The 10190-nt window shown below is 48.8% G+C and overlaps 4 protein-coding genes across 4 annotated transcripts; all 4 read right to left on the bottom strand.

Annotated features, from left to right (window-relative positions):
* Positions 1 to 226: 226 nt before the first annotated feature.
* Positions 227 to 2986, bottom strand: TEOVI_000439500 (AP-3 complex subunit beta; the record flags this gene model as incomplete). The annotated part of the gene is made up of 1 exon (XM_067227170.1): positions 227 to 2986. One exon carries the CDS (start codon positions 2984 to 2986, stop codon positions 227 to 229), a length of 2760 nt encoding a protein of 919 aa, XP_067083271.1.
* A 429-nt stretch (positions 2987 to 3415) lies between these two features.
* TEOVI_000439400 (DNA-(apurinic or apyrimidinic site) lyase, putative) lies at positions 3416 to 5134 on the bottom strand (the record flags this gene model as incomplete). Its single annotated transcript, XM_067227169.1, has 1 exon — positions 3416 to 5134. The coding sequence occupies one exon, from the start codon at positions 5132 to 5134 to the stop codon at positions 3416 to 3418; it is 1719 nt and encodes a 572-aa protein (XP_067083270.1).
* A 554-nt stretch (positions 5135 to 5688) lies between these two features.
* Positions 5689 to 8385, bottom strand: TEOVI_000439300 (uncharacterized protein; the record flags this gene model as incomplete). Its single annotated transcript, XM_067227168.1, has 1 exon — positions 5689 to 8385. The coding sequence occupies one exon, from the start codon at positions 8383 to 8385 to the stop codon at positions 5689 to 5691; it is 2697 nt and encodes an 898-aa protein (XP_067083269.1).
* Positions 8386 to 9498: 1113 nt separating this feature from the next.
* On the bottom strand, positions 9499 to 10074 carry TEOVI_000439200 (uncharacterized protein; the record flags this gene model as incomplete). Its single annotated transcript, XM_067227167.1, has 1 exon — positions 9499 to 10074. The coding sequence occupies one exon, from the start codon at positions 10072 to 10074 to the stop codon at positions 9499 to 9501; it is 576 nt and encodes a 191-aa protein (XP_067083268.1).
* Positions 10075 to 10190: the final 116 nt, after the last annotated feature.

Below are 10190 nucleotides of genomic sequence, written 5' to 3'. Positions count from 1 at the left end.
TGCCACCAGCACCGTCTCTTTTCGAAACGGCACTGCTCAGCCTACACAACACCACAAGTAACCAACGAACGATGGAAAAGAGAACCCGAAGCACTGGAACGTGTCGCTATAAAAGAGACGTCACCGAGCCGAAAACGGAACTGTTCTCTCGCGGTCTGCTTCTTTTGCCTTATTATTTTGTCCTTGCCTTTCCCCCTTTCTTTTGCTCCTGTTGTCCCTACTCGTTTCACTCCGCGGGACCACTACCCTCCCTTGTGGGTGTGTCCAGTGCTCTGTCACTTCCCCCCTCCACTGAGGCAGTTGTCTTGTCATTAATAACTTCTCGAACCGCATTATTACCTGCCGTTGTACTGGAAACACCGGGAGTGCCTCCGCTTCGTGATCCCTCCTTCTCTAGCGTCACAGCCGCAGCGACTCCGCCTTCAGTTTCAGTGGGGACTGTTTTGGAATCGGGTGCGGGCTTGGGAGCTCCAAGACGTCGTACGGTAACTTTGACAACAGGACGTCTGGGAGCGTCAGATGCTTCTGCGGCGATATTTGTTATGTTCGTCTTGCTCGACGCATCCGATGGCCGTATGACTGCCTCCTCTGCTGGGGTTCGTTGCTCTTCGTCATCACCTCTGCCCATTTCATCGCTGGTGCTGTTCCCGCCCCTCTGTTGGGATCCGTCAGTTGAGGAGTAGCCGTCATCACCGGTATAACTGCTGTGTACCGAAGTGGAGGCGTCGCTACTGCCACTACCCCTACATGTGCCACTGTCGCTGCTATTGTCACTATACATCATTGAGCTATCGTCATCATCCCCGTCGTCGCTCATGCTGTCATCACCCGAATCCGCCCCGTCACCGCGCACCTCGCATCCAGGAGGTAACCGTAAAAGTGGATCGGAGGGCACCGTTGCCCAAGGCGGAAGGGGATGATAACCAGTGAAAGGCTTACCAATGAAATGAGACAGACTGCCCAGTTCATAGTGGGTATGCTCAGCATACGGATCGCTCGACTGCGGTTGCTTTTTTTCGCGAAAAAGAAGCATGCGCTTTAGTCCTTCGAATGTTGCACTCTGTCGGTCCACAGCACAACCCACAAGTCGTGCATAGTCACGCACATCGTAGTCGTCATCAAAATTTGCAAGTTCAATGAGGTAGAAAAAGAGTTGCCTAAATCGTTCGGCCACCGCCCCACTTCCATCAAGGAACATCCATATCTTGCACCCAAGCATGAGCACCTGCTTCCTCACCTCAGAGCCTTCTGTCTTGAAGGATTTCACGAGTATACGAAAGCATTCCGGTGCCGCAGCGGCGATAACATTGTGAAGTTGAATGTTCTCACCGACCAACCACAATATAACGGCCTTGGCGGAGTCGCTGGTAACCTCGCCCTTTATTACCCTTTGCAACAGACGGTATACGAGTCGTGCAGTTTGCCGCCCACTGCTGTTGCCCTGTACTACGAGCAATTGCAACACCTTGATAGACTCAGACACAACCTCTGCATTCTTGTGGGACAACAGAGGCAACACCACCCTCATTACCTGCGACGTACACACCGAAGAAAGTCGCACAGCAATTAGGCCTAGTCCCCTGACAGCATCAACCACATGCTCCACGTGATAACTGCGGGTATAGTGACGAAACTCGCGGAAGAGATCCGGGAAGTTGTTAGCCGTAGCGAGTTTAGAGATGATACTCAGCTTGAGGATGCGTATCTCCCTCTTATCTTGTGGCATGAGGAAAAATTCCCTAATGTATGGCACGAAAGGCTCTGCGTGTGTCAGTACAATAGTATGAATGGTGCTGAGGACGACCGAGTGCCGCTCGTCAGGCCCCGCCAGCAAACGAAGTAGTGGGAGAGTGCAAGCGTCCATGTCCGCCTTGGGGCCACAGTGGCAAATAACAGCGGTAGCGGCCACAACAACAGCGCTGTTGAGGCTCATCAAAAGCGGCTTCACAGAGTCAAGAAGCAGCCGGTGATCAGAGTCAAGAAGCATGGCTGCATTGGGCCCCCCTCGGCGTAAGCCAAGCATTTTTCTGTCCCAGGAGGAGGAGGAGGAGGAAGAGGTCGTTTCGGAAGAGCTTTCTCCATCATTTGCATCATTTACACCCTCTTCCTTGTCATTCTCCTTATTTTTTTTACTTTGTTCAGCTTCGTCTGATGAATCGCTTATCAGCTCGCGTCTTCCAGTCTGTTCGTTTGGGTCACAGAACTGTGTTCGCGCGTAGCGAAGCAACACGTGTATCAGTACCACTTGCCCCCACTCGTCACAGTCACCGATGACACGACACAGGTTACGGTAGACTTTGTGGATGAAACTTACTTCATGGGGGCATATCTCCACAAATGAAAGTGCGGCTGCAGCAGCCACTTCCGAATTTTTATCGGCTAGAAGTTGCTGAAGGATAGAATATATCGTCTCCAGATCCGCCTCGGACCCGTTGACGGCGTAAACTTGTGCAAGGGATATAGCTGCGGTCTTTCGGACCAGCGGCTCTGTGTCTAGTGCACATTTCTGCACCGCAACCATCACAAGCGTATGAATCGCCGGTATCCGCATGGCGCTTAACATGCGCAACGCTAACGAACGCACGTGCATACTATGGTCCATCAAGTCCTTTTGAAAGGCTGAAATGGAGAGAAGCGCCTCATTTGGTCGCTCCTCCGCGTAATGTGTCACGAAGAAGTAAATCAGCTTTCTCAGTTCTACAGATGGGGAATGGATGTTCTTCACCACATCCGCAAAGAAGGTTGACATGTCGTAGCCCTTGCACATCTGTGCAATAATGCGCTTCATGGCAACACTTTTTTCGTGAATACAGTCGGAATTGAGGTGACGCCTAAGGTCTTCCGGTTTTGGTTGCACAGCAAAAAATTGTGCATCGCCAGAGACGAGTGAGCGGGCGCGGGATACGATACTCCCACCACTGGAAATAAACTCCTTCGCCCTCTCAGAGGCCAATGAAGCCTTCTCTGCAATGATAGCGCGGTTCATCCTAACCACTTTTATGATGAGAGCCGACGAAAGAAAGAAGCGAAAGAGAACCGAGAAACCGCCTCAGGAACTGAAGGGGAGTGCTGCGCTGCAATCACAAGAAACTTCTGGACGTTGGGAGCCGAGTCAACACAAAAATCGCACTGTGTACATTTAGTGAAATGTAGTGCAACTTTTCCCCCTACAAAAAAGACCCACAAACGCAAAAAAAATTTGAAGCCATTATTAATATTAGTGTGCAGAGCAAAGGAAAACACCACTGGTGATACCTTCGGAGGTGCCTGCTGGGCACATGCAGTGACTTTCACAGACGCCCCCCCCCCAATGGGTATTAGATAGGTCGATGCCACACCTACTTCCATATGTTAAATTTCGACACACACTTCAACAAGTGGGAGTGTCCCCACCACCTGATACTACGCTCGCATCTTATTCACTTCTTGGCCGCTTTTGGAAGAACGATTCCAAAGATGCTGGAAGTCGATACAAACAAGGGTGTATCTCCTTCACCTTTGCGGGCCTGGGTTCCAACAACAGATCCGGAAAGTACGCACATACGCCGCAATGGTCGCTGTATTGAGGTGGTGTTACAAATAAGCCGGTGGATGGAAGTCCACGAAACTGCAGGTCCCTCGCCTCCTTCTTTAGGGGTGGAAGACCTGTACCGTCCATAGCTGCTGCGGGGTACGCCCCGTGCCCCGCTGTACGTTGTACGCCAAGCAAATGGGATGCACCGTCAAACTCACTGAAAAAGGGTGACGATGTGTTCTCACAACCGTCCACGACCACCTTCTTACCGTTGTCTTCACCCGCGTGTCCAATGCCCTCAGATAATGTGCGGACAACGTTATTCTCCGTATCGCGGCATGGAGCCAATTTTGGCGCTAGCGACGCATCAATCAAAATGTAGTCTATGCGATTACCCTCGTTTACCACTCGTTTATTTTTCGATTGATCCCAGCACGTGTACGGGCACGGACAAACATCATTAAGTGCCTCAGGAGTAAGCCCCACCAACATTGTGTCACGCAAGTTCAAATCGACCAGCAGCTCTTTCATGAACTCCACACCTGCTTCATCGTGCGAGGGCAAACCACAATACTGCACTAAAACAAATATATCCCGATTGTGGTTCGTCTGCTGCATTCGAAGGAGTGTACTGGCAAAGACACTCGTAACACCCGCCTCACACAACTCCGACAGCGTTACCCTCGCCCCACTACCCTTGTTTTGATGATACTTTAACTCTCGACCCTTCTGTACGAGTTCTTGTAGCAAGTGGTTACCATCAATGGTGACCGTAGTCTTGCATTCCTTTGTAAGGCCTGAGAACAGATTATCAACGCGAGCACACCTTCCGTCGTTTGGGTGCGGATCGTCACTTTCGTCAACAAGAAATTGCAATGTTTGTTCCGCAATGTATCCCTCTAGGTGGCACACCGTATCTTGCCCAATATATGGATAGCTCTGCTTCCACTCGTCATTGCTGAGGCTTCGTGCAAGATGAACGAGTCGCATGAAGGAGGGAAAACCAAGGCGACGTTGGGACCAGTGCGAATCTTCCGCCCGAAAAGTTATATTGAGGTCTCCAACCAAGATAACAGGTTTCCCGTTTTCCTTCTTCAACCGTGCAAGAAGGCTCTTTAGGCATGAAAGGAACCTCATTTTGAATGCCATTCTCTGACTGTTGCGTCCATTCACAACGTAGGTGTTAACCAATACAAAGGCGCTGTGGCCCGTCACCAGCACACGACCCTCATCGTGCAGTTCCTCCACAGTGCTCGTCTTTTTGTCGCTTGCATCGGGGCTACTGTTGCCTTCCTTGTCATCCGCCTCAATAAAAGGTCGTGAGTCACACCACCACGTAAGCCCCTTGCGAGCAAATGTCGCAACGCCATTAAAGCCACGCTGGCCTCTACCACTGAAGGACCAAAACGATTCCCATCCCTCGACGGACACGGGCCTACCGTCACCAGCGCCCATTGCATATGGCTCATCTTTCAGCTTCTGCCACGAGCCCTTTACCTCCTGTAAACATACAATATCAGCTTGTGTGTGGCGCAAAAATTCCGCGATGGTACCAAAGTCGCTCCGTATCAGACGAGCTGTGGAGCCCCACCCCGCCACATTCCAGCTGATGAGAAACATAAATAATAATAAACAATTAAAAGTAATGCTGACCCCAGTAGACCCTATTTGCGAGTCTGTGCCCGTGTTTACGAAAGTTGTTTCGTCCGAGGCTCCAACTGCTTATGCTTCTGTTGTAAAAGGTAAAAAAAAAGGAAACAGAAACAGAAGGGAAGGAAATAGAAGAGGAAATGCAACGACCATACGCCAGTTAAGCAATCGCTGGCACCGTAATCACGTAGACGACTGATTATCGGATGTTAAACGTTTGAATTAAAAAAAAAAACAGCCAAAACGGCAGCAAAACAAAGGATCACAGATATATCGTACTGTAAAGAAGGGAAACCTGTTGCGAGACAAATCCGGTAACGAAAGACATAATGGTATTATGGTAAACCAATATGTAACATCAGTGTTAACGTAGAGGCACTGAAGTAACGGAAGGCGTGAGAGGAGAATTTTAAAAATCCCGCATTGACACACGTAGCACGCCTAAACACCGCGTGGAATAACTGACACGGCTGCTTCATAGCGTCCCTACCTACTGCATTGAAGGAAATACACAGAGACACCTACTAAAAGCGCCTCTTTATTTCGTTGCGTATTCGTTCAAAGAATCCTCCTTCACTGTGAAGCTTCTTTCCACTTGACAAGAGCAATGCCTCGTACTCTTTTGTGATGTTGTTCAACTGGACTCGACAAGATTCTGAAAGTGACGGTACCGCCAACAAAAGTCTGATACTCGGAATAAGATATGACCTTACCAATTGGGGTGTTACTACAGCACAATGGGGGATCGCAGCAAGGACAGTGAGCACAGCTTGCAAAACCTCTTGTATCTCCATAGATCCCGCGACGCTAACCACTGTACATCGACCCGTCACGCCCGATCGTTCCGCGGGCACGACAGCAGTAGGGCTCAGTGTTTTGGCCAACTGTTGAGCTACCGTTGCCAAGTAATTGTACAGAATTTGCTCACGCGGTTCGGCAGCTATTATTCGCATGAGCGAGCACCAGTGTAGTAGAAACACAACGCTGAGACGCGAGAGGTATCCTTCGGCTTTCACGGTGTCCAACACCTTCTGAAGCACCTCCTCCTGATCTTCTGGTTTGGTTATGAATGCCACCATCGAGACGGCTGTCTTTACTGCCGCCTCAGTCACTTCAAATACCTTGTCGTACATCAGGGGATGCACCGCTGGCCACAAGTATTTCATTTGTGCCCCGTCGTCTTCCATTAAGGCGCTGACACGTTCCACCAACGCAAGTGCAAGTACGCGTTCCGGAACATCGGGTGATTGTGCGAGGGAGTTTAACGCGGAGAGAACAGCCGAAGCCCCAGTTGTTTTACCCGGTTCATCTGTGCACGCCATGAGGTATGTGAAGGCAAAGCCACACACATCATGTCGGTTCCTGGCATCAGCATGAAACACCACTCTTTTCCTCTCTTCTTCCTCCTCCGTTTTCCCTGTAACTATGGTATCGCGCATCAGCGCGGTAGCGTCGTTCACGATGTCTCGCACATCAGCGGAGTTAGCACCTGCATCCTTGTCTTGCAAACCCGCCACACAAGTTAAAAACGTTATAAAAAAACACAGGCATCGCTTATGGGTCTCTCTGCTTACTGTTGAGTTGCCTGCCCCTGCACCGGCGGCATCCTCCCATCCGGTAGCATCACTGCCGTCCCGTCCCGCTATGATGAGCAGAAGCATCTCACGCGCACGTTTCCAATCGGTTGTACTAAAAGAGGAAACCATCCTGGCAAGCGACGAAGCCAAGGCACAGGCACATGAATACAACGTCTCGTGTTCGTGGAGGTCTAAAAGAAGCGAACGCGTTGTGGGTAGTACCACATCCAAATAAGCATTGATCACCGCGGCGGAAACAACCGGCTTTCCGGGGACACCCCCACTTCTTTCAGCAAAAGCACTCCGCGCGCACGGTACATCCCTTTCCTCAACGTCTTCTCGTGAATGGGTGAGCGCATCACCAATGAGAGTTGCAAGTAATGTGATGGTTCGGTCAGCACTTTCGTCCGTAGCATCGAGCACATTCGCGGTGGTATGTGAGGTTACAATATCCGTAGCGTGAGAGCCGGAGGGCATGGGCTTCCCGTGGTTTGTCCTAGCAAGCACCTCCCTGTTGACAAGGGACAGAAATAACGGAATAAAATGCGTGAGTAACATAACACGTGGCTTAAGGTTAGGAATGATGCTTTCACGCATACTTCTGAGTGCTCGACGCCTGACGGTAGCGCTGGTGTCGTGTAGCATCAAACGCGCGTGAAGCTCCAGAAACCTGGAGTGACATTCTGTCACTTCATCATTGCACTGTACACCACCAACCAAGTCTATGCTTGGGCACGTTGGCCAAAGCGCTGTCAGGCACCGCACTACGTGGTAACGCACAGTTTTTGACTCGTCTTCACTAAGAGGTAGTAGTAAGCCCTCACAGATTGCCTGCCGAAAAACTATATCTTCCTCTTGCTCCCCCATGAGTTGGACTAAAGACTCGAGACACGTTAGCGCCAAAATCCTTCGCTCTGCGGCCCTTGCGTTTGCCAAATTGTAGAGTTCAGGTATTACTTCGTGGCGCATAACTGTACGCGGTGTATGTTGAAGCGTTCTGACCCAAGCCCCTGCCACTACTGATCGGTGTTCGGCGTTGGGGCGAAGGTACAACGAAAGAAGAAGAAGACGCGCCGCCACTCGATCATTCTTCTTGCTGCTAATTGTAGCAGAAAGGCTGATTAGTGGAATGAGACAATCTTTCTGTAGAGGATCTACCGCATGAACAAGCGTTGGCAGTTGTTCAGAAAGAACCGAGGTTACCGTTGAAAGTTCTTCCTCAGCTTTCGCCACGCGGCTCAATTGCGCTTCCCCATGATCTTCAACCTCCACCACTCGTGTATTCGAAGTTGCGGATCCACCCCCACTTGTAACGTTCGACTCAGCGGAGACGTCAGGCACTTCCGACTGCAGCATCACTTTTTTGACAGCCTCTGCGACGGCAGCGGCTCCGCACCGCCTCTTATAGAGCAGCAGCATATTCACTACGCTTTGCTCCACAAGTGTGTTCATCATGCCAATATTGACAGTACCAGCGCTTATGGTTAGCGCAGCGGCACATCCATCCATGTCTGCAAACACCAGAGGTGCAGGAAATAATTCATGATGCACGTCTTGCCATTCGTAGTAAAGTTCCAACGAAGTCATGGGGCATTGATGGTCACGTAGCCACATCGCTACTTGCTCATGTGTAATAACTTTCATGTAATATTTCCGTTTCAGTGGCTCCGGAAATTGCGTCAGAACAATGTTGATTTAAACATTCGGGAGGGGGGGGGGGAGGAAAGGAGATAGAAGGATAAGTGCAGCAAATGGAATACTGAAAAAAGGGAAAAATGACGCAAAAAATTTACTTACTCGATAAATAGCATTATTAATAACACCAGCAAGCAATAACAAAATAGGCAAAAATTACCATTCAAACGTGTATTGCACCGAGCAGCCACAGCGGTACGCATGACACTTTCCAACGTAAGTGTGTACCGGCACAAATCCAACATGTCCCCTCATATTTCTTTTTCTTCCCCTCTTCAACTCCCTCACATCACATTTGCACGTGAAAAAGTACAGGCGTGTGCGCACTGAACAGCGGTGAGTGAACTAATCCTTAATCACCTTTCAAACTTCGTGCACTGGATGAACTAGTGTTATGCTTCAGGTAGAAATACAAGAAACACAAAAGGAAGTAAAAAAAAAAGAGGGAAGAAAAAAGATACAGAGTACCAACAGTAACAAACTTATTCATTTAGATGATTAGCAATTCGAACAATAAAGTCATGCGAAGGTGACAAATGCTCGTGACAAACCGGATGTATGCGTTGAGTCAGAGGATGGAAAAAAAAGAAACCCATTGGCAAACTGATTCTAAAGGTGAAATGGCGTAGTCGCAGGGCATACCAAAATATCCACAAAGAAATAGTGGTAGGCTCTAACTGCGTTAGTTATTAAAAAGGTGAATAATGGGTGGAGGAGATAATAAATAAATACAAAAACACAATCATATACAATCATGTGCTCTCACACACACACAAAAAAAAAACGCACATGCAAGTACGGAAACATAGCCTAATTTTAGTCGTAGTAACAGCGGTAACCCCTTTTCTGAGTGGTTACGTATACGACACTAACTTCTTCTCTTTTCATTCCTTGTTTATACATAATACTTCAATTGACACTTTTCCCTCCTATTTTTCTTTTTTGCTGCCTGCTGTCACTTTGCACTTCTTCCTACAGCAACCGTATCTTTCCATTTCCTTTCTTCCCCTCCTTTTCTTTTTTGTTGGATTTTTTTTTTCCCCATTCAAGCATGCAGCAGAGTTAGTCATCGGTAACACTCTTGCCACTTGTTAGTTTACTACAAGCAATCTCGAGATCCTCCGGACTTCGCTGCGCCATTTTTGGTTCTCTCGCCAAGACATGTTCCTCAAATAATGCAATATGTTTCTTTCGGTTATGTTCCATACCTCCTTGGTAAAGGCGTGTAACAAACTCCTGCTGCTCTGCCTTTTTCAGTTTCTTTTCTTTAGGGCGTGAGAGGGAAACCTGGTGCTCAAACAACTGTCTTAAATTATCATTCTTTCGCTGAATGGATTCATTATACAGACGCGATACTAAACCCTCCGTATCCGCCGAGTCGAGCTTTGGTTTCCCCGCGTGGTACTTTTCTATTTCTGCATTGAGGCTTTGCTCAATCTCACGGAGCCGTCTTTCCTTGTGCTCCATGGAATCATTGTAAAGATGTTTAATACTGCGCTCCCTCGCCTCTTGTGGGAGTCGAACGGATTTGCAGAGTGGTTTCAAATTCACCTCACGCGAATGGGGTTTGCTAAGGCGTTCCACACTTCGCTCCAACTGTTCTCTGGTGAGAAGGATTTGAGTCGGTTCGTCCTCCATGAGCGCCACTACGGAATACAAAATAATATATTTATATATATATATATATTGTTCACAAATATATGTGTTTGCTTGTTATAATCTTTTCCTGTCCGTCTGCCTGCCTCTTTCACCTC

The sequence above is a fragment of the Trypanosoma equiperdum genome, assembly GCF_001457755.1.
Source record: "Trypanosoma equiperdum strain OVI genome assembly, contig: ctg_896, whole genome shotgun sequence".
Classification (NCBI taxonomy): Eukaryota; Euglenozoa; class Kinetoplastea; order Trypanosomatida; family Trypanosomatidae; genus Trypanosoma; species Trypanosoma equiperdum.
This window is presented reverse-complemented; position numbering and strand designations above follow the sequence as displayed.